A 24897-nucleotide genomic window follows, 5' to 3' on the forward strand; every position below is an offset into this window, starting at 1 on the left:
ACTCAACCTAGAATAATCAGCCGCTCTTCTGAGCTCTAGCGCATAATCATATGTGAAGAATGATATGGCAGAGACTTATTATCCCTGACTTATCTTATTTAGTAGTTATTTCCAATGTTCAACTGAGCACTTAGCAACCCAGAATATATTTGTCATCTTCCCTAGAATTCAGGTGTGGCTATGTGATCATGTGGGATGCAAGCAGAAGTAGTGTGTACAACTTCTGAGAAGTATCATTAAAGGGAGGGAGTACACCCTTCTTTTCTCTTTTCTGCTTCCAGCTGGTTGGAATGCAGAGGTGATGGCTGGAACTTCAGCAGCTATTCCAGACCATGAGGTGATCTTGGAAATGAGATTCACATGAGTGAAGCAAAGAAGAAGAAAAAAAAAAGGGTGGAGGACATGCCGTATCCTTTTCTGAATCATGTGCAGGTGCTTAATAAATATGTGACTGATCCTGCTACCACCTCTACTATCACCAAGTCCCTTTTTCAGCCCCTGGAGGGAATTAATTATCCAGCTTCTCACAACTGACCCTGCTATTTCTAGTCTCTCTCTTATAATCTGCCTTATGTGCTACAGCCCAAATCACTTTCTTCATATGCTGTTCCTCCCTCAGCAAACTCCCACTTCTCATTTTTTCAACTCTATGCCATAAATCTAAGCCACTCCCCTGACTCATCTTTTAACCAGACTCGGTTTTTTTGTTTTTTGTTGTCTTTTGCCTTTTCAGGGCCACTCCTTCGGCATATGGAGGTTCCTAGGCTAGGGGTCTAATTGGAGCTGTAGCTGCCGGCCTATACCAGAGCCACAGCAACTCAGGATCCTAGCCGCATCTTTGACCTACACCACAGCGCACAGCAACGCTGGATCCTCGACCCACTGAGCGAGGCCAGGGATCAAACCTGCAACCTCATGGTTCCTAATTGGATTCATTTACGCTGTGCCAAGACGGGAATTCCCCAGACTCATCTTACAGCCCACTAGACCACAAGCTCCGGAGCACAGGAACCATCACCACCAGCTTGTTTATCACTGCAGTAGGTGTTCAATAAAGACTGGGCAAATTGAATTTCCCCATAGGTATACTCCTCTTCTTCCTGCCCTAAGATTTCTATTCCATTATCCTCAGAGAGATCATCTCGTCCCCAACTGCGAGCCACGTCCCTCCTCCAATTCACAACAGATGAAATCCCTGCTCTCTAGCAAACCTTTCATAATCGAGAGTGGTAAAGTCGAAATGCACTCCACAAAAGTGCCTCCACACATTTGCTAATGCTTTTTACTTTTTTTTTTTTTTTTAGGGCTGCACTCACGGCATATGGAAGTTCCCAGGCTAGGGGTCAAATTGGAGCTACAGCTGCTGGCCTACACCACAGCCACAGCAACGAGGGATCCGAGCCACATCTGCAACCTACACCACAGCTCGTGGCAACGCTGGTTCCTTAACCCACTGAGTGAGGCCAGGGATGGAACTTGCATCCTTGTGGATCCTAGCAGGGTTCGTTAACCGCTGAGCCATGAAGGGAACTCCTACTAATGCTTTTAAAATATATTCATGGACTTGTAACTTATGGCTAATGTCTCTTTGCCTTTTCTTAGGTATTCAGTAAATATCCTATAACAAATCTCACAGTGTGAGGGTCCTTTAACCCACGCTGCTGGGCCAGGGATTGAACCACATCTCTGCAGTGACCTGAGTCATTGCAGTCAGATTCTCACAACAACGCTGTGAAGTTGAGACTAATAGTATTTCTTCTTACAGGTGAGGAACCAAAGGCTCAGAAAGGCTATAGAACTTGCCCAGGGTCACACAGCCAGTATGTGATGGAGTTTGGATTTGAAACCAGATCTGACCCCAAAGCCTGGGTTTGTATTCCCACACAATGCCTCTTCTGAGACAATAAATTATTGTAGCCCTTCTCTGCATCTTTTCAAATGGATGCATCCTGCAGGATCAATACAATCAACCTTCCTCACGAAGCCCCCTCCAAACAACCCAGAGCTCTGCACACTCCTTCCTCTGAATTTCTGTAGGGTTTACTGCTCTTGCCTCCCACCAACAATCATATTCAGTCATTCCTTCAACACCAGTGTCTTCTAGGTATTGTGCATTGTGCCAACTGCAAGACCTGTTTTGCCTTGTGATAGTTCTTGTATATTTACCCAAAAAGGGAAAACCATGGCTTATAAACATCTACTAAGCTAGACCCTTTAATTACAAGATTTCATGAAAAAAATTACTTCAGTCTTATATTATGACTTACTTTTCACATTTTCTGGCCACGCCCACAGCATGCAAAAGTTCCAAGGCCAGGGATCGAACCCAAGCCACAGCAGTGACAGCACCAAATCCTTAACTGCTGGGCCATCAGGAAACTCCATTACCTTTCACATTCTGTATTATTTCCTGAACTAGACCACAAGCTTTGGGAGGCCATGAACTTTCCTTGAATACACCTGTTCCTAGACAAGTATGCCTGACACACGGAAGCAGCTTAGTGGATGATGCGAGCTGCCCATGTGGCCAGTAGAGGCTGGCTAGGGGCAGCATTCCACCTCTCTCAGTGTACCAGCTGGGGGCCCAGCTCAGGCTTTCCAGGAGTCTTGTTACAAATCCAGGAGCTTATTATCAAATCATAAAACTTAATGAATCCCTTCCTACATCCAGACCAAATGACTCCTGCTTTTTGGAAGGATAAACTGAGGTCCAGCACGGGCTCACACCTGTCACCAGTCGTTATCAACTGGGGACAGGCACAAGTCCTGTCTCTCCTTGCTTTTTCGAGTGCTCCCAAATGGGGGTCCACCTCAGTGCCTCAGGGCTCCTGTCCTCTTTGCAGAGGAATAGTAAAGACCCCAGGCTGCTCTTGACCCTCACGCCTTTAAAACCAGAACTTGACACAGAAGTCATGACTGCCTATACCTCAACCCCTTCCTTGAGGGTCCCAGCTTTTTTACATCTGATTTTCCACCTAGGAAAAAACATCTCTTCAGAGGTAGCCTTCTGCGAGTTCCCATCTCATGACTCAAAGAGGCCCTGACTCTTCTCTGCTTCTGCTTCTCATAATGTCTGGCATCCTGGTGCCATATTCACTAGGGACCGCGGATGGGGAGGAAAACATTACTGGGCGTCTCTTGCATACCAGGCACTTTCCTCACATAACCTCACTAACCGCTCTCAATAGCCAGTGGGGGTAAATGATACTATGCCTGTTTAACTAGGGAAAGAATTAAGAATCTAAGACTAACTGGCTCTCAAAGTCATACAGAAAGTGACAGAACCCAGATTCAAACACAGATATGTGGCCTCCAACAAAACTTTTGCCAGGATATGGGCTTTTTCTACCATATTCTGCCATCTCCTTACAAAGAAAACAAGTCTCCATTTCTTTTTTCCTTTTTTTTTTTTTTTTTTTTTTGCTTAGAAAGTCATCTTTATTGGTTTCTTACAAGTCTCCATTTCTAACTTGGGAAAGTCCACCTGGATTTACCTGACTGGTTCCGGTTAATTATTAGACTGCTTCTCTGTCCAGCAAGACTGGGTGAAATCAGCTCAATGAGGTATGGGTGCTGGACTCCTGAAGTTCAAGGCTTCTGTCTCAGGATAAGAGGGAGACCACACAGAGCAAAGAGACAAGGGAACTCTCCTCTTGGACACCACAAGGTGACAATTCTCTCAGACTTGAATGGCATTTAAACATTCAGAGTGCAACAGATAACAGCGTGGGCTTTGGAATCAGAAAGGGCCTAGATTTGCATCCTGGTACTCTTTCATGAGACAGTGGAAAAGTTACTAGACTTCTCTGAACCTCAGCTTATTCATCTATAAAATGTGAATCTTAATAGCTACCTCTTAGAAGAATTAAGTAAAGGGATAAATGAATGAAAAGGACTTTGCATGGTGCATGGCCCAGGAAAAGGTCTATATAAATGGTATAAATGGATAAGCTACCCCAGGAGTTACTCTAGATAGCTTCTAAGCACATGAGTAAAATACAACTCAACCGTACTTTTTCCTTTTTGCTTTTCAGGGCCGCAAGTGAGGCATATTATTAGTTTCCAGGCTAGGGGTTGACTCGGAGCTGCAGCTGCCAGCCTACACCGCAGCCACAGCTACGTCAGATCCAAGCCACATCTGCAACCTACACTACAGCTCACAGCAACAGCAGATCCTTAACCCACTGAGCAAGGCCAGAGATTGAACCCTCATCCTCATGGATACTAATGGATACTATTCGGGTTTGTAACCAGCTGAGCCACAACGGGAACTCCAATTTCACAGTACTTTAAAATACATAAAAGAGAGAGTATATAGATGTAGCTGAACAGTATAGGCGAAATATACATATTTAAATGTTTATTAATTCTCTAGGTTAGAGCAGTTGCACACATACCCCTTTGAAAGACAAGACTGAAAACACCAAGCGCCATTCAGGGATTCAGAGGAAAGCTGGGACCAAAAAGTGAGGAGACAAAATTGAGTCCCTGACTAACTAAGGTGCTCTGCTGAGTGATCTGGGATGACGACTCTAACCTTTTGGGGGAGATTTTGCAGTTGTTTTGAGTCTTCCGCCTTATCTCAAAGCCCCCACTTCCCCATTGTCTCCCGACTTCCTCAGGTTAAGCCTGAGGTCTGCCAACCTGAGGTCTGATCGACCATGAATCTCTTTTTGCCTCCCCCCCCCGCCCCCCGCCACCCCACCTAACCACTCTTCTCAACAACTCTGTTTCTCTCCTTGTGACATTGTCTAAGTCCCAGGAGTTGTCCCTCCCAGTCGCTAAAGCGCTGTGCGGTCCATGGGAATATAGAGAGCGGCATGAGGATATTTTAGCCCCAAATTTTATTTGACCAGTAGATACCAATGACCCTCAAATACGCATTTTGATCCTAAGCTAGAAATCTGAGCACCAGCCTGAGTTTCTTCCCCTTCCCTTATCTTTACCTTTTCAAGGTCAAATCTAATCTGTCCGCCAGCCTCCCAAAGTTAACCTTTTTTTTTTTTTTTTTGCTTTTTCAGGGCTGCACCTGTGGCATTTGAAAGTTCCCAGGCTAGGGGTCAAATCGGAGCTGCAGCTGCTGGCCACAGCCACAACAATGCAGGATCCGAGCCACATCTGTGACCTACACCACAGCTCACGGCAACGCCAGATCCTTAACCCACTGAGTGAGGCCAGGGATCAAACCGGCAACCTCATGGTTCCTGGTCACCCTTATTTCTCTGGCACTCAACACAATCCTAAGTGCTCAATAAGTGCTTGCTGGATGAGTGAACACCGGACTGCACGCGGAAGCCTCTGAGGGCTGGAGAGCATCGCTTGTCCTTCCTTGTCTCCAGGTGAGGAAGATGACACCTTGGCCATTCTCAGTTCGCGGCCTCAGAGGCCCTCCAGAGCACTGAGTGGATAGTCACCGCGCCACAGAATAAGGCTGGAGTAACCTCTCTGCTCACTTGCCTCCAAGATGATCGGAAGCAGCTGGTCGTGTGTTTATAACATTATGACACCACCTGACATCTCCCTAGGCATCTGTAGCCAACAAGTACCAGACAGTTTCTTTACAATCCTTGGTGGGAATCAACTGAGAAGCCAAATGCCACCAGATACTGTCTAGCTGGCTACTCGTCAACTCCTGAGGTTTTGCTCCCAACTTTTAACAAAGATATTCAGGGGAAACGACAGATAAATGCTTTGGGAGCTCACCAGGACCTGCTGCTCCATAAATGCATAAGAGATTCCTAATTCCTTACTCACCCACAATACCAGCGGTAATTAGCCAAGCCCAAAGGGAGCAATTAATAGTTGCTATTGGACCATCAATCTGGAACTCATGCCAGATGCATCAGAAAATAATCTGCAGACGTGAGCACTTTACAAGGGATTTACCAAGTGCCCTGACTGCCAAGGGCCTGAGGATAATGAGTGTTTGTGTGATGCTGATTCTGCTGAGTGGCAAGTAAAAACAAAATAACCACAACCATAAACAAGAAGTCTGTCCAAAGTAAAGGGTCCAAGCATACTCTCGACACAGAAGGTTCAAACAAAGATGCTCTTTCCCATTTAGCTATCTCTCATCCATCTTTTTTTTTTTTTTCCTGCTGCACCCACAGCATATAGAAGTTCCTGGGCCAGGGAGTGAACCCGTACCACAGCAGCCTCCTGAGCCACTGCAGTGGCAATGCCGGATCCTTAACCTGCTGTGCCACAAGGGAGCTCCTCATGCATCCACTCTAGAACACTGTCTAGGACTCACTGTGAGGCTGGTTTTGAGGGGAAGGGAATGTGTGATCTCTTCTTTCTGCAAATGAGCCCACTCAGCAGTGGCCACGACCACCCCAGAGTTCAATTCAGTCCCAGGAGCACAGGTGTGAACCTCAGCAGGCCTATGCTGGCTATTCTGGCCGTGGTAAATACCCCAGTCCAGAGGCTCTTGAAGTCCGATCCTTCCATAGACATGAAATGTGCTAAAGGTAGGCCAAGAGCTATGCTGGTTCCCGGAGGTCCCAAGGCCTGTGGAGGGGTCATGACAAGGCCAACCTCACCCAGAAGGGAAGCAAGGTGACTAATATGCGGTGTGCAGTTCAGCAATTTTGCAACTTTGAGGTACAAAGAACCAGTAAGAGACTCTTACCCATCAATAATAATCTATATGTCTTTAAAATTTTCTTTGGAGTCCTTAATACCAGATCCCTGATTTTAAGAGGTTAGTAGTCTTAGAATATTATTTCTACTTAAAATTTGTTGAGCACCCACTATGCCAGACATCACCCTGCATCCTTTATATATGTTATTTAATCCTCACAAAATGCCTAAAGCTAAGTATTCTTATTCTGATTATACAGATAAAGAAATTGGGGCTCCAGGAAGTTACAGCACTGGCCCAAGGTCACAGAGCTAATAAATGGCAGAACCAAGATTCAAATTCAAATCCAAATCCACTGAGCCTCAAAGCCCCTGCAAAATGCCTGGCTGAGCAGCAGTCACAGGCAGAAGGAACCCCTGCACCCCCTCCAGCTTCCTAGCCCAGACTTCTTAGTCCCCCTCTAGCCAAGAACACTCAACAATGTCAAGAAATCTTGAGAGAATCAAGCTTGAGGAGCCCTGGACAGACAAGTATCTATTTACAGTTAATCAGCACCCTGCCCAGCCCTGCAGACAGTTCTGACAAGTGGAGCCAGGAAGAGGCAACCACAGGCTCTGACTGGGCCCACCTGGGGCTAGAAACCAGCAGGCCCCTGGATGAGCATGGACCTGATTCAGCCCAGACTGGCTGTGCTGCTCAAGGAGCCCCTGCGCTAGAGGGACTCTCAGGAGCTGGGGTCCAGAGTCCACAGAAAGTCGTCTTCACTACTTCTATTTTCTCTTGTATTTCAACCCCCCACAAACTGCCACCTCATTAAGATATCACCCCCTACTCTCTATCCCTTTACCTTCTTTATCTTCATGGCACTTACCCCTCCTCAGTATATTCTATTACAGATCTCTATATGTTTATTGTTGTCCTCATCTACAACATCAACTCTATGGAGCAAATCCCTTTGTCTCTTTTGTCCACTATGGGATCCCTAATGTCTAAATTACATAGTAGGAGTTCCTGTTGTGGCTCAATGGTTAACGAATCCGACTAGGAACCATGAGGTTTCGGGTTCGATCCTTGGCCTCACTCAGCGGGTTAAGGATCCGGTGTTGCCATGAGCTGTGGTGTACGTTGCAGACGCGGCTCAGATCCCACGTTGCTGTGGTTGTGGTATAGGCCGGCAGCTGTAGCTCCGATTCAACCCCTAGCCTGGGAGCCTCCATATGTCGTGGGTGCAGCCCTAGAAAAGACAAAAAAAAAAAAAAAAATTACACAGTAAACACTCAATACATTTGTGTTGAATGAATAAATGAGTGATCACATGATCAAACAGTTAAAAACTCTACTTCCCTCCCAGCAGGTTATATAAGAGGCAAAACTGAATAATGCCAACTTCCCAGGAAGCACCATCAAACCTGTTGCTGGACCCTAACTTCCCTTCCAAAGAGCTCCCTAAAGCTCAGCCCCAAGGCCCACAAGACCTAACCCACCAAACCCAGAGCAGGTACTAAAGGGAGAAAATGGAGCAGCGCCGAGGGAGGAGACACATTTCTCCTCCAGTTAAATACAGCCCAGGGCCTCTGCAAATTAAAAGCTCCCTCTTTACTGAATCCACTCAGCTTTAGTTATAGGTCGCACTTTTTATTTTTGTAACCAGCCAACCCACCAAATTATAGGCTCAGGCCACGGGCAGGCACGCCAAACACTGGGACCAGCCCAGCAGAGGCCCTGCCCTTTCTGGCTGAAGTGGGTAGAAGAGGGAGGGCTGAGCACCAGTCAAACCTGAAAGGGCAGAGGGCACAATCGCTCTGCTGGGCAGAGATGACTGAGGAGCCCGGTCTCACTCAGGTCAATGTGCTGCCCAGAGGGAAGCCAGATTCCAGGGCTCTCCACACAGCTGCCACAGCGAACTCTTAATACTGTAAAGCGGATCGGGTCATTCCTCAAAGTCCTTATCAAGGCTGACAAGGTTCCATGACCTGGGGCCTGCTCACCTTTCTTCTGTCTTCCAGGATCTCTCTTTAGCATCCTTGCCAACCAATCTGGCATTCCTTCAGTTCCTGGAATATGCAAACTTCTTTCCCACCCAAAGCTTTACTCAGGTTGTTCTCTCTTCCTAGAAAACCCTTCAGCCAGATCTTTATATATGGCTACAAGGAGGGATGGGAGGCGGGTAGGTGGGCTGGGTCTGGAAGACTAGAGAGACCACCAAGGGGTCTACTATAATGGATCAGGCAAGAGATGAGGACCAGTCACAGCAGTGGCAGTGCATATGGAAAGAAGGGGAGAGGAGGAGGAGTCTAGAGTGATTTCCAGGTGTCTGGCCTGGAAGACTGGCTGGAAGAGGGTGGCATCCCCTCACCTCCCACCCTAACACAATGTGCAAGAAAACACTAGCAGGTAGGAAGTAGATCACAGACCCTGGACACTACGCAATGAGTAGTATTTACTGAACACGAACAAGGCAATGTTTACTAATACAAATTAATTAGTACAAGACAACATTCCACCTTAAATGAAGGCCAGATGGATTTGGCAAAGACAAAACTTAGCCCCAAACTTGGTAACTAGATAGAGAAGCATCTACACTTTTTAGACTTCTGCAATTCAGGGGTAACATGTGGAACCATCTTGCATCCAGTTTTACTTAAATCGAATTATTCTGATTCTCTAATCTGTAAGGAATGAGAGTTTATTTCTTATATATTTTAATCATTCACTATGACCAGCAAAATCACGAATGGCCAGGAACCACTTACCAACTCATCTCTATTTTCCACCGAAACCCTGGGCAGGAAAGTCTCCAGAGCACTTTCTAACAATCAGGGGCTCTTCAGACAAAACTCTGTGAATTGACCAACCGTCCTGATCCATGCTCACCTCTCTGTCTTTAACTAGGATCCTTTCCCCCAGTAGGTGGGGCTCCTGGCTGCCCCTCATATGTCTGGCTCATTCTTCCTCTTTAATTCCCTCTCATACCACTCTGGCCTACAGCCTCCTCTCTCCTGATCCACACCAGTCACCTTTAAGATCCAACTTAAACTCCATGCCCTCCTGAGAGCACTGCCTGATCAGCGATCCTATGCCATGCTATCCCCTAACCCACCTGTCCTTCTGTGCTTGGAGCTGTGTGGGACTTCATCACCTCAGGATCTCATTGGGTCTTCATAAAAACATGCAATTGGACAAGACAAACAGTATCCTCGTGTTAAGGATAAAATAACTGAAGCACACAGAGAGCCTCACAGATATCTGAGGATATGCACTTCATTCTACAAAAAAAAAAAAAAAAAATGTACTTTGTTCAAAGTACATTTCTAAATATATATTTTGTCTCTCCAACTTAGCATTATCTTCAAATTCTTTGATACTCTCCAAAGCACTTGAGAAAGTGCTCTACATACAGCAGGCACCTAAAACATATTTCCTTAATAAAAATGAAAGGAATCAAGAAAAAGGAAGGAAAATGAAAGTAGAAAGTCTCTCACAGATTCCAAGGCTGCCTCTGGCCTTCATTTAGAGGGGAGCCTTGGCTACACCCTTTCCTAACAACCTGTTCTTTGCCTCTCAAGGACATCCTGTAATTAAATATTGTTTAGTATCTTGTCATTCCCATAAAGTCCATAAAGGAGATATTTGTTTCGTTTTTAATCACTGTATACCCAGTAGTATCACTGGCACATAATAAAACAAACAAACAAAAAAACCCATGAAATACTTGTTGAATAGTGAATGTCCTAGTAAGACAGCTGGGATTCAAACCCACGTCTGGCTGACTCCAAAGCCCAAATCTTCCCACCACACCTCTTAGCAAAGGGAGACTTGTTCTACTTTTGTGTATGCTGCTGTAACCTACACAATCCCCACCAAAGCAGTACTGAATGCAAGGGCTGATCCTGCAAAGGGAAGGAGATTGTGGTTAAGGACGTGGGCTTTGGAGTCAAAGTGCTTGGATTCAAATTTGTACTTCACCACCTACTAACTGTGTGATCTTACATGAGTGATTTAACCTTCCTAGACCTCCATGTCCTCATCTATAACATGGTGATAACAGTAATGACCAGAGTTGTGGTGATTAAATGAGATAACATGTGTAAGGAGTCTTTCAAGGTGCCTGGCAAGCCATTAGCATGCAACAAACATTAGCTATGAAAATGATTAGCTAGCCATATTTCTGGGAGACAAGAATCTAGAGAACATAGCTTCCCTAGGGGTCAGGGCTGCTGAACTGACTTGACTTTGAGAGGTTCGCTGCAGTGAAGCCCAGAGCTCATGTGTATTCTCTTCGCTGACTTCACCTGCTCAAGCTCTGCTAAGACTGGAGGTGCAGCTTTCACTGGCCTAGAAATGAAAGAGGCTAAAAATATTTGACTTGGCTGTGTCTGGGGGACCAAGATTGTGCCTACATTTAAGAATCTAAAATACAGCCTCAGGGCAGAATGGCATCTCTTAGGATTCTTTCTACTACAAAAACCAGTTCCAAGCTCAGCACAGAGCAGGGAATGACCCCACTGGTGTCCTTTCTCCCTCTTGCTCTCTTCTTTGGGCTCAGCGCAGAGAGTAAGAGACAGGAGGTTTCTTTTTTGTTATGAAGGTTGAGCCTTCCTCCCCTATTTTTATTCCTCCTTTTCCCTTAAAGGAAGAACACACACATGGAATAGATTGTGAAATTAATCAACTCAAACAGAATAAGAAAGGAGTGTCACTGTTAGGCCCCAACCTTCCCCTTCCCCCTCCATAAGTCACCATGGGGATCAACAGCTTGGTGTTGATTCTTTCAGAACTTTTTCCATGCATTTACATACAAACATGTGGCTTTGTGAAACATAATGTGTAATCTCCTTTTAATAAACATAATGTGTAATCTCCTTTTAATTGCCTTTTTTAGATGATTTATACACACACACACACAGTTTGGAGATTCCCAACAGCCACAATCATTTATTGAACGTCTACCAGGTGCCAGATATTTGGCTGGACAGTGATAAGCATAAAGAAAGTCTATTCTCTCATGGAGTCAATAGTCTGGGGAGACAGACAGTGAACACTTAAACAAATAATTTTAAAACAGAAAATAATGCAAAAGAAGTTAATAGGATGCTAAGATAGAGAATGCAAAGAAGAGAGGCCTTTTTGAGAGGTGGTATTATTAAAACTGATTCCCGAAGCATAAATTAGATTGAGCCATTTGAACATCCAGGATCAAGGCATTCCAGGAGAGGAAACAGCTTGTGCAAAGGCCCTGAGATGAGAAAGGAGCTTGTCCTGAACTAAAGGAAGACTAATGCGGAGGCTGACAATCAGGAGGCAAATAATGCACTTTTTTTTTTTAATGGCTGTACCTGTGGCATATGCAAGTTCCCAGTCCAGGGACTGAATCTGAGCCCAGCTGCGAGTTATGCTGTGGCAACACCGGATCCTTTAACCCATGTTGGCCAGGGATCCAACCTTCGCCTCTGAAGTGACCTGAGCCACTGCAGTAAGATTTTTTTTTCTTGTCTTTTGTCCTTTTAAGGCCACACTTGTGGCATATGGAGGTTCCCAGGCTAGGGGTCTAATCAGAGCTGTAGCCGCCAGCCTACACCACAGTAATGCCAGATCTGAGCCGGGTCTGCGACCTACACCACAGCTCACAGCAATGCTGGATCCTTAACCCACTGAGCACGGCCAGGGATGGAACCCGCAACCTCATGGTTCCTAGTTGGATTCATTTCCACTGCGCCATGACCAGAACTCCATGCAGATTCTTAACCCACCCCACCACAGCAGGAACTCCAGCGTGGTTTTTTTTTTTTTTTTTTTTTTTTTTTTTTTAAAGTACAAAGGGAAATCATTAAAGATTTTTAGGTAGGAAAATGATGCTATTTGACTGATATTTTAAATTTGGCTGCATTGTGGGTAATGGATGGGAGGATGGAGAAGGGGGTAGTAGAAGAATCTGGGAGCCAGCTGGCCAGATGTAATACAAGCCAAGAGTTGATAATGCCTTGGACTGAGGCAAAGGCAGTAGAGACAGAGAGAATGGCTAGATTTGAGACATGTTTTTGGAGATGGAATTGGCAAGGCTTGCTAATAGACTGGGTATGGAGAAAGAAAAAGGAAAAATTAAAGATAACTCCCAGTATTTGCCTTGAGTAACTAGATGAATGGAAAAGAAATAGATATGGACAGGAAACGGACAATTAGGTTCCTCTCGGGTTTTCACTGTTAAGCAAAGCAGCCTTAGCTTCCTTCCCATGAACCTTCATGCACATGTATAAACAGTTCTGTGGGACAGTTTCCTGGAAGTGAGGTGACCAGTTAAAGGGTATGTACATTTCAAACCGGGAGACCCTGAAAGGTCAACCAAATTACATTACCATTAATGACAACCACAGACATCATCAATCTCTAGATGATTAGTATAAATGTGTATCATTGAAATGTTCATTTCCCTGATTTCTAATAAGGTTAAGAAGTTTTTCCTTAACTTTTTTTTTGTCTTGTTGTTGTTGTTGTTGTTGCTATTTCTTGGGCCGCTCCCGCGGCATATGGAGGTTCCCAGGCTAGGGGTCCAATCGGAGCTGTAGCCACCGGCCTACGCCAGAGCCACACGGGATCCGAGCCGCGCCTGCAACCTACACCACAGCTCACGGCAACGCCGGATCGTTAACCCACTGAGCAAGGGCAGGGACCGAACCCGCAACCTCATGGTTCCTAGTCGGATTCGTTAACCACTGCGCCACGACGGGAACTCCTTCCTTAACTTTTAATTATATAACTAATATATAAATGCATTCACCTTGTAAAAAATGTCAACATCATAGATAAAGCTAAATTCCCTTTGACTTTTCTATTCCTCCTATTACAATTCTTCTCTGTATTTCAGAGGTAACCACTGTTACTAGATTTATTCATGTAATTCCAGAAAATTTTCTATGCATTTAAAAATATGTACATATAATCAAGGATGAAGCATCATTTAGAAGTTGTATTTCTAGCAGTTTAGCATGAACAAAAAAACTAATGAAATTTTTTACTTAGGGCCTAAGTAAGTGATATTTAGCTTGAGACCTTCTCCAGGTTAGTTAACCCCTGTTAGCCCTAGTTTCATCCCTGTAAAACAAAAGTGAAATAAGTGTCTTGCAGCACTATTGTTAAGTTTAATGAGATAATATATATAGAAGCATGTGGCATATTCCCAACAAATGTGAATTCTCTTTCCTTAACCTATACAAGTTAAATCTAGGCATTTAGTAGAGACCAGAAACTGAGCCATTTCTATAAGGAAGAGATAAGGAGACTCCACCCAGAAAAAGCATTTTTAATGAATGCTGTCCTGAAAAAAAAAAATTTTTTTTCATAATAAGCCTCCCCTCAAGATCTGAATTTTTCTTCAAAAATACGGCTATGAAATATTCTGAGCAGTCAAAATAGTAGAGGACTTTTTTTTTTTTTTTTTTTTTTTGCCTTGCTTTTCAGGGCTGCACCTGTGGTATATGGAAACTCCCAGGCTAGGGGTCAAATCAGAGCTTGCAGCTGTCGGCCTACACCACAGCCACAGCAACACAGGATCTAAGCCACATATGCGACCTACACCACAGCTCATGGCAATGCCAGATCCTTAACCCCAAAACCCACTGAACGAGGCCAGAGATGGAACCCAAATCCTCGTGGATACTAGCTGGGTTCCTTACCGCTGAGCCACAACAGGAACTCCCAGGGATTTTTTTTTTTTTTTTTTTTTTAAGGTAGAAAGCAAAAGGATTTAAGCATAGAATTAAATTAACTACCAGAGACTGCTGTTCAAAATTCCTCTTAGGCACACCCTGGGAAGCTACGACTGCCTGGATTTTCCAAGAGACCTTAGGCCTGTGGAAGAGAGTTGCGACTTTGGGCAGGTAGTACCTCCAAACACAGGATATGACCAAACCTTTGGGCCTCACTGCAAGAATGCCACTGGTTCCCCCAGCTTGTTAAATACGTCCTGTCATCCCTACCTGGATGTTCCTGGAGGTTGAGGGTCTGGCTCAAAGGGGCAGACCCCACCACAAAGTATCCTCAAAGTTAAATTAAGATGTCCAGGGGCCAGAATATCTCCCTTTGAAGGGGAGTCAACCAAGTTTCAACAAGCTCTCTTTTTGGAACCACCAATGGAGGCATCATTTTATCTGAACTGATAATCGGGCTCCCTTCCCCTAACAAAAATACTGAGTACTGTTTGTATCAAGGAGCTCCTTCAGTGGCTTCTCACCCAGTTTTCCCTTCCCATTCTTTGAGGCTCAAAGCCCAGGATTTCCTAGCAGGTCCAAGAATGGATTTTAAACCCACAAAGGACTGTATGTGTGCACAGAATTACGAGTCACAGGTTTAATCAGATTTTCAAAAGGGCCTTTTACTCAAAAGATCCAGAAGTGCTGTTCAAAGATCTCTCAAACATATTCCCAAGCTAAACACATTACCCTGGCTTGAGGAGCCAATGGGGTTAGTAAAGGTCGGAGGTAAAGTATGCATACCCCAAACTGCTCCTTGACAAGTTTTAGGGAAGAGCCCACAGTATTGGGGAAACCAGGGAATCAGTCCTTTAAACCTACAGAGAGAGGTAATAAAAAGACAAAGGTCTACCTCTTACCTGAAGGTGTAATAGGAGATGAGAAAACTAAGAAAGCACCAAAACTGTTGCTCTGCCTTTACCGTCTTTTTTTTTTTTTTTTTGTCTTTTTGTTTTTTCTAGGGCCGCACCTGCAGCATACAGAGTTTCCCAGGCTAGGGGTCTAATTGGAACTGTAGCCGCTGGCCTACGCTAGAGCCACGGCAACTCGGGATCCGAGCCACATCTGCAACCTACATCACACTCAGGGCAACGCCGGATCCTCAACCCACTGAGCAAGGCCAGGGATCAAACCCACAACCTCATGGTTTCTAGTCAGATTCGTTAACCACTGAGCCACGATGGGAACTCCTCTGCCTTTACTTCCACTGCGCTTAAAGTTTCATCCCCACATGGGACCCAAAATAACGGAGGTACAGATTAGTAGCGGATAAGTCTCAGCAGAAGTGCTATCATCAGCATTGTGGGTAAGATCATTCTTTATGGTGTGGGACTGACCCAAACACTGAAGGATGGTTAACACCCTCAGAAGCAACCCCCTCCCCACCCCCAGTCAGTGTGATAACCAAAACATCCTCACTTGCCAAAAACTCCCTCCTGGGACAGCTGAAAACCACTTTAACTGATGAGAATAGAGGTGATGTATAATGGGTAATGCATATGCCACAAACATTTAGTTGTAGAACCTTTATAGATTACAAAGTGTTTTCACTATGTTGTCTATTTTAAACATCCTCAAAACCCTGAAAAGTAGTATTATCATCACCCATCTCATAAGGATGAAATTAGCTCAGAAAAGTTAACAGGTGAAGGTCATTCAGCTGGGGGAAAAAAAAGCTATAAAGCTGGATCAGAACCCAATTCTGATTCCAAAATTGATGTTCTTTCTTTCAAAACATCCTTAGCTTGCAAGATCTCAAACCAGCTTCTTCCACCAAGGACAGATGTTTTTTTTAAGCTTCCATGGGAAATATTGGAAAGATCTAGGGACTGGCTCCCCAGCTCCCTTCAAGGAAGCAAGTAAAAACTGAGCAGAAACTACATCTACTCTAAGCTGTAGATAGTTAAAACAGGCTAACCATCTCTGGAGGTACCCAAATACCAGGCTCATGCCTCGTTGTTACTAAAATAGGGACTATGCCATTCTCTAGTCTCGATCTGAATAGAGATGAGCGAGCAGGGCAAGAAGAGAATACATCCCTTCCCTGTTTTTAGAGACCCAGAGGCAGGACCACCAGCCCACCCAGCCCTGGCAATAACCTTTAAGGGTGAAAAGGTGGTAAAAGATATGGGGAGGGAATGAGGAAAGAGATGAGGACTAGAATTGAACCATGGAGGATATGTAACAGCCTAGATCCTTCCTCTACTTGAGAAATTTCTCACATGAATAATTCTGCTATCCCCTTGTGGTTCAGAACAGTATTTAGAACACCCTGCAAGGACCTCAAAGTGCTTTATAAACTGAAAAGAGTATGCATCTTAGCAAAGCAGATGAGGGAAAACTGCTTCCCTAAAACCCTACCCAGGTCCTCCTTGACCCAGCACACATCAACTCCCAACCCAGAACTCTGCTGTGAAGTGATGGAAGACAGAAAGGAGATTCTGGAAAGAGGATTCTGAAAGATAAAGAGAGAAGTAGAGAGGAGGGTGGGAGGCAAAGACAGAGTATCTCGAGGACGGAGAGGCTGCCAGATACTCTACATCTTTCTCAGGGGACTCATTCTCCCACATGAAAGGGAAACGAGACATAAAAATGTGGCTCCACGGAGGGAAGCAAAAAAGAGACTAGAAATGGGAACTCAGGAATTCAAGCCGCCTAGTTCATCTCTATTCTGGAAGGCTCCTCATGGCTGCCCATCTTCAAACCCTCAGTTCCCATACAGTGCTATGCCAAGAGGGGGCCCTCAAGGACCCAGTAAGAAGAAGGGGGCAGGGGCTGTGTGGAGACAGCACTCTCTCTTATCTTCAAAGAATAAGGTCCTTCCTCTTCTCTGAAGTGCATTTCCGAACTGGAATGAACCCCCAGCCTTTCCCTGGCACTGCTTCAGCTCAGCTCAGACTTGGGAGAAACATTTTCCCAGAATGGAGGTGACCAGCCTGGCTGACCAGATAACATGCTGACTTCAGGCAGCCAGCACTGCCGTCCCCGGGGCCGACTACAGTCAGCTCTGGGCCAGATACTTTAGTCTTGACCACAGAACCAGGGTCCTGGCTCTGACCAGCCTTCCCAGGCAACCTTGGGGGCAGGAGAGGATCTGTGCTCTCGTTTCCTCTCCACCTTGGCTTGTTTTTTCACTTCATTGAAGATTAGCTATTTCCACCCCGACAAGTTCCTGTTCTCACCAGCTGTAGAAGTTGTTTCCCCATAGACAGAGCTATGAAGCACTGGTGTGGCTGCCACCTGGACTGTCCCAGCTGCAGAAACAGACCCAGTAAGTCCTAGGCTAAAGGGCTTTTTCATCCCAGATAAAACAGCAGGGAGAAGAAATTAAGGAATAGGAAGCAATTCCAACTCCCCAGTGGATACACTGGTATCCATTTTATTATTAATCTTATGTAATAGTTGATATGCTCTTTCATATGTGACAAATATTTTATAATAAAAAAGTGTGAAAAATATATACATTTATTACACAGAAATTTGTATATATAATAAACCCCCAACAGACAGCCAAGGGCACAAATAAAAGGCGGCCAAAACACTTACGATGAAATGTTAAAAGAAATGCAAAGTAAAACACAATACTATTTGTCACTAATTAAATTGGCAAAGGTGTTTAAAGTAATGGTTAGCTTATCAAGAAAGAGAGACACTATCAGTGGAAAAGGCTATTGGTAGAACTTTTTAGAAGGCATAGTTCTCAAAGGCCTTTAAAAAGCACATACCTTTGATCTAATAATTCCACTTCTGGCAATTTATCCCAAGGAAATAATCAAAGATGCACACAAATACTTATGCACAGGATATTCATTACAGTGTTAATTATAGTAGCAAAAAAGGAGAGAGAGAAATATAAGGCAGTAATAAAATATTATGGAGGGTTTTTTTTGCAACTATGAAATCATGATACTGAAGAATATTTACACAAATGAGAAAATGCTTAAAACAGTAAAATAAAGATCAGTTTAGGAAACAATATGCATGGTATGATTCTAATTGTTAAAATAAATGTAGGTTCATCAAAATGTTAATAGATGGAGAGGTTACAGATGATTTTAGTTCTCTTTATACTTTCTATATATTTTATATTTTCCATATTTTTGCTTTAAATATGCTTAATAAACGTATCTTATTTTCATAATCAGGAGGAAAAAAAAGCCATTCTCAATCCTTCCCTTGTTCCCTCCCTTTAAAGAAACTCACATACATTTTTTTAAAATACCTTTTTTTTTAAAAAAACCATGTCTAAATATGTATTTAGGGTCTTAAAAATATCATATCCTACAATCTACCAAGTTCAATTTTGGGTTTCTCTCCCAAGGCAAACTCCAACTATTTAAAAGTTACAGCCAGATGTTCATCACAGCACTGTTTATGAAGGTAAACGGAAACAAACAACCTAAATGTCCAAAAATAAGAGGATAATTAAGTAGACAATGGTACATTCACTTGATGGACCACTATACAAGCATTTTAAAATATTTACAGGGACTAGCCTGGGAAAACTAATGAAATAACAAAAGCAAAGAAAAAAATAGAAGAAGAAGAAAAGCCAAATTGGATATATACATGCGTGTGTGTGGTGTGTGTATACACATATATATGCTACTATCACAATATTGTACAAAGCCCTATGCAGAGAAAAAACTAGGAAAGGTTTTAAAATATACTATCTTCAGTTGCTAAAGGAATGGTGAAAATATGGACTTTTTTTTTCAGTTTAAATCTTCAATCTGTTCTTCTTTCTAAATTGCCCAAGCTTTTTTTTTTTTTTAGAAAATGAGTATTACTCTAAGACGAAAAAAAAAAAAAAAAAAAAAAAAGCTGAGACTCCTTCTGAGCAATGAAAACATTCCCAAATGACAAGAAGTCCACTGCATCGGTTCCATCCCCCTCCCACCCACTCCCACACCTCCCCAGTCTAAAGTAGGGTCATATGGGAAGGTCAGGGAATGAGGCGCCCCTCGATGGCCTGGGGTCTTTCAGTGAGGTCTCCAAACAAGGGGGTTCCTCTGACCAGCTGCTGTCAAGGGCCCTTTCCCTCCCCCAAGTCCTATCGCAGCCTGAACTAATTCACCACAATCCCCAGGGCTGGGAAAAACATTTCCACCATGGTGATTTGGAACTTGATATTTAGTCCAAGTTTTTCCCAGCCCCTTCCTATGTCACAGGAGGCCTCTCAAAGTCTCTTGACAACTAGCACCCAGGCCAGTTTAGCTCCTACCTTAATACTACGCTTTTAGCAAAACCCCAAGTCATGGGTCATCACTAGGGAAATGCGAAAGAAGGAACCACAGCAGGGACCGCCTGTCACACAGCCCCAACGCTCATGCTCTGAGACCCTCCACCTGAGGGATATCCAGGCCTTTTTCTGGCATCATCAGAACCTTTAGACTTCATCTCAAATCTGTAATAAGTCAGCAAATAGGAAAATCAGGGCGCAAACACAGCAGACAGCTATTCTTCTAAAGCCATCAAAGCCCTTTGCCTCCCCTTTCTATCTAAGGAAAGGCCAGTACTAGCCAGTATACTAGCTTCTGAGCAACTTAGGCTGGATAGTAATCTAGTTAGGACAAAACTCACAGGGGAGTGCTTTAGGAGACCACAGATTGGCTCTTATCACGGTATTAACTAAGGTATTATTAATAAAGGGGAGCTCCAATAACTGCCCATCCTAAACTTGTCAGTCATCAATAGAATAGGGGCTGCTGCCAAGACAAAGGGTAAGGAAGGATCCCAAGGAAACAGTATAACAGCAACTTCACAACCTTTTTAATATCAGGGCACACGTAGAAAATAATATAATTTGTACAGTACACAAGGGGTAAATGGTGGAAGCTGATACAGCCAGAGGGGACCGATCCTGGTCCTGAGCTGCTCCCAGGGCTGAGGGGCTCTGTATCCCAGCACACCAGAAGGAAAGCCCTGAATTAGGGCACCCGGCTAGGTAGGACTCTTGGGAGCCACGTCCTGCACAAATCACCTTATGGCTTCAGACCTCGAGTTCTCCAACCTCGGCTGACAGGCTGTGGGTCAGATCATGTGTCTGCACCAGAAAGCTGGGAGCCTGTGGTCTTGACTCAGCAATGATACAACTTCCCCAGCCAGGGTGCTTTACAGGGGGGGTTTTCCATAGATACCCTGGGACTGGGGAAGCCCTCCAGCAGCAGCATATCCTGAGGCTGGCTATACAGAATGGGGTAATTGGTTTCATCAGATTTCCGAACTTAAAATACCTTTTTGGGAATGCAAGTGATCTCAGATTTGAGTCACTGCTGAGAGCTACAAACTTTCAAACTACCATTTACTGAGCAAAGTACTTGACTTCTAGTTTCGTTAAAGTCACACAATAACCTCATGTGGCAAATACTATTATTATCCTCATTTATAAGAGGAAACTGGGACTCCAAGAAATGAAGTAACTTGCCTGAAGTCAAGCACTTTTCTAACTGGATACTGTGAAGAGCCAATATTTGCACTAGTTTTGACTTGAAAATCCATATGCTTAATCAGGACACCAGTACGTCACCTCAACAAAACCAATAAACAGCTTTTTCTTAAACCAAATCAATCATAGTGAAGCTGACAATCTGGGAAAGAAGATGGTGAAAAAGGAGCAACTTGTCTGACTCTCTTACACCATCAAGAAAAGAAACTAGGAGTTCCCATTGTGGCTCAGCAGTTAACAAACCTGACTGGCATCCATGAGGACGCAGGTTCAATCCCTGGCCTCATTCAGTGGGTTAAGGACCTGGCGTTGCGGTGAGGTGTGGTGTAGGTCTAAGACACGGCTTGGATCCTGCGTTGCAGTGGCCCTGGCGTAGGCTGGTGGCTACAGCTCCGACTGGACCTCTAGCGTGGGACCCTCCATATGCTGCAGGTGGGGCCCTAAAAAAGACACAAAAGACAAAAAAAAAAAGAAAAGAAAAGAAAAGAAACTAATCTATATTAAGAACCTACTGGGTGCCAAGCACCTTATATACATGGCTCACCTAATTCTCAAAATCCCACCAGGATGGGAATTATTAGCCCCATTGTACAGATGAGAAAAATCTAGGCTCAGAGAGGTTAAGACAATTGCTAAGACAGAGCACCTGCTGTCAGGAAATACACCTGAGCCTGTTCCAGGGTCAAACATCCAAGAAACAGTACTGTTCCCAAAGGAGAGTGGAAAGGACATGTTTCATGAACAGAGGAAAGAGGAATCTTTAGGAGCCCCCAGAAAGGATTCAAATCCCCAAGAAAGCATGATTTTTCTCCGTGTTGGAAAACTGGGGTAAAATCCCCTCCTCTCCTAAAACAGCTAACTCGTCCTGGCCTGGCCTGTTTCAGCCCCCTATCATCCACAGCTCAGGCACCGAGAAATAGGACCAAAACAAAAGCCACGAGGAAACAAATCAAAACTTTATACAGAAAGGCAGGCTTGCAAGTGGGTGGTCTGGTCCCAGGCTTGACCTGGGCGCTCTGGCTAGTAATCAGGGTATCGTGTACATTTTGTGAATATTAAGCCATTAATCTGCCAACTAAACAGACTTGTCAGTTAAACTCCAATAAGGACATGATCGACTATGCTTCTGAGCTCTTGCGACAAACAGCCTGGCAGCCCCCATCCACTCTATCTCTGACCATCCCTTTCTCTCCATTCTCTGTAGCTACCTCATGCCACTCCATGGAGGTTTTTACACCCCCACTGGAGTGCAAAATCCCTCCTACTCTTTCCCCAACAGTTGAGCTCTTGTTCTCAAAGGCACCAAGTCCAAGGCTCTCCTCCTCAGCCTCTGAGATGGCCACGGCATATTAGTAATCACTGACTCACCCCATCCCTCTGAGGAGGCTGGGGGAAATGCAGAGGGCCACAGGATGTGTGGCCCAGATCCCTTTGGCCCTTCAGAGAGCTGATGGGCAGAGAGGTACCAGCTTCCCCTCGGAACCCATGTACCCCCCCTGATCTGGCTATGGTGCCAGTGGGCTGGTGTCAGACTCTGCACCATCAGAGTAGGCCAGGATCCCTAGACAGCTTCACTGATGCCAACAGATCTAATCATTCCAAAGCAGATGAAATCCAATAAGGCTGCTAAGTCCACAACTTATTCCTCCTTACAGGCAAAGGCAAAGTCGGCCCTTCAGGCCATAGTAACAATTACTGCAGTACTAACACTGCCTCTTAGAGAGTTCTTTGAGGAACTGGAAACCCTTTCCCCAAGTTTCTCTAAGATTTACCTCTGTTAGTAAATGTTCCATCTCCTAGTTCACTTTCTTTCTCCAAAACTTCATTTTTAGCTCCAACAGATTCTCTGGCTCCATCTCAGTGATACCAGCTCAGATCCTCTCTGTCCACAGAGCCACTGACATCAATGTCCAATTCCCACACCAAAGAATCCCAAAGTCAGCTCTAAAAACTCATCCATACAGATCACTTAGGAACCTACAGAAAGACTAAAAAAAGTACAGCCCCAAAAACCAAACCCAGTCGCTAGGGCTTAACATAAAAAGTGGGGAGGCGGGGGAGGCAGGATGGTTCGTGTATTGTTTCAATTGGAAAAATACACTAGTGAAATGGCTTATCCACATGTTCAGGCCTTTTAGGCAAACCCACTGTAACTTTGCAGGATGCCTGCAGGCCGTTCTGAAAATAAGAGGAATGGCAGCACTCTTTATTCCACCCTCTTCAAGAGCTGCCAGCTCCCCTCCATTCCCTACCCACCCCCCTCTCCCCCAAACATCTGGTCCCGGCTGGGAGTAGGACCCACTCCCTGGAAAGTCTCCATGTTAACATCAGAGGTGGTCTCCCCAGTCAGAGAACGCAGACTTAGGCTGAGGAGTGGGCCGGCCCTGCGCTTCTGAATTCCCCCCGCACCAGCCAGAGGCTTAGGAGTGAGAATTCTAAGGACCTGGGGAGACTGTCAGGGAAGTGGGGCGGGGGGGGGGGGGAGCGAGAAGGGCGGCAGAAGGGGGAGGGGCGAGGAAGAAGTCTGGGTCCCGGGGCGGTCCCGGGCTGGGGACCCCTCCTCTTAAGCGTCCAGCGGTTGAGGCGGTCGGTCGGGAGGTCCCTGATGGGGCTGCTCAGAGGTTCCCGGGAAGGCGCTGGGGGCCGAGGTCTGTCCAAGGCCCTGACTGAAGAGGTGGACCGGACCAAGGGACTCGGGCAAAGTCCCACCTGAGGCGCTGGGACCTGGGGGGGGGGGGGCGGTAGGAGGGGGAAGGGACTAGGCTCGGCTCTTACCAGCACCAAGGCGAACCTCTCCTCCAGCTCACAGGGCTCAGGCATCGGCATCTTGCCGGTCGGCGGCAGCAGCGAGACAGAGGGCGGCTCGCCCGGGCTCCCCTCGGTGCTCTCCAGGTTGCCCATCGCTGCGGGGCCCCCTCGGGGGCCTCAGCCCCCCACCTCCAAGCCCGGGGGTCTTGGGCTGGGCCTGTCGGACTCGGCTCCTCCCTCAGGGCCGGCTACCCTAGTCCCGACTCCTCGGCCGGGTCGGGGGCTGAGGGGCTCCTTAGGGTCCGGCAAGACCCGGAGCGGACAGCGGCACCGAAGCGACCGGCTCCAGCTAAAACCCGCCGCCTCGCCGCTCTCAGCGCGCCGCCCCGGCGCTGCCCCTCCCCGCCCCCCGCGCTCTTTCCCTTCCCCCCCTACTTCGCTTCCTCCCACCCACTCCCGGCCGGGACTCCGGCTTCCCCCCGAGCGCCGACTGCAGCCGCGCGCCCCATTCATGCAGGCCCCGCCTCTCGCCCACGGGCCTCCCGGGCAGCCCGCCTCGCCCCGCCCCCTCCTGAGTCCGATTGACGGCCTCAACTGCCAATCACAGTGCCTCCAGCACCGCGGTGGCCTCGCGCCTGGCGCTTGGCGCGCCCTGGCGGCCCTGGTGCGTATCTAATCATCGCAGTTGCTGAGGGCGTGAGGTGTTGGGTTGGTCCCTGGGAAACGGCCCTTTACCATAATAGCTCATAATATATACAAATAAATAAGATACAGGGCACCGAGTGAACAGATAACTGCAAGAGAAGTAGAAACGTCTAGGATACTCAGAAGTGGGAGAGAGACCACACCTGTTAGAGTCACGGTAAGAGGGAGAATTTGAATCGGGCATTTAGGAATGGGGACTACCTTAACTGCCTGAGACAGGTGAAAAGGATTTAGGAGAGGACCTTACCGACGTTCAAACGTTGATCTGCTTGAATGTGAAAATGGTGAGGCAGGAGAAGGATGCTGCTCTGGGCTAGGTCTATTGGGAGGGTCGTCATTTATGATGTGATGGCCTTCTGTTGTTTCTGCCACCCTGCATACCTCTTCCTCAAGCGATAACATCCCGTCTCCTTTTAGGGAACTACGTTCGCCTGTCCTCAGTCCATGTAGAGCTGAACTTCACCTCCATTCCAGGAGGTCCCATGACCCAGGCCTGGCGAATCAAAGCATTTTCTTCCTCTACCTTTGGAGACTGTTTTAGGAATTGACAGTTGACTTAAGCCAGAATATAAAACTCATTTCTAAGGCTTTCACTGGAATAATCAAGAAAGAGACATTCTCTTGGAGTTCCCATCGTGACTCAGTGGAAACAAATCTGGCTAGCATCC

General features: G+C 45.8%; 1 protein-coding gene across 7 annotated transcripts in view; it reads right to left on the minus strand.

The window, feature by feature from the left end:
- Positions 1–23936, minus strand: part of FMNL3 (formin like 3) — a 53395-nt gene extending 29459 nt beyond the window's left edge. Inside the window, exon 1 of one of the 7 annotated variants that reach the window (XM_021091615.1) lies at positions 23552–23926. In XM_021091615.1, the coding sequence (XP_020947274.1) occupies positions 23552–23677 (126 nt within the window). In that variant the 5' untranslated portion in view covers positions 23678–23926. Of the gene's footprint in view, positions 1–23551 lie in introns of all 7 variants that reach the window. The other 6 variants (XM_021091610.1, XM_021091616.1, XM_021091608.1 and 3 more) reach the window with 6 other exon arrangements.

This window comes from Sus scrofa, chromosome 5 (genome assembly GCF_000003025.6).
Source record: "Sus scrofa isolate TJ Tabasco breed Duroc chromosome 5, Sscrofa11.1, whole genome shotgun sequence".
Taxonomy (NCBI): Eukaryota; Metazoa; Chordata; class Mammalia; order Artiodactyla; family Suidae; genus Sus; species Sus scrofa.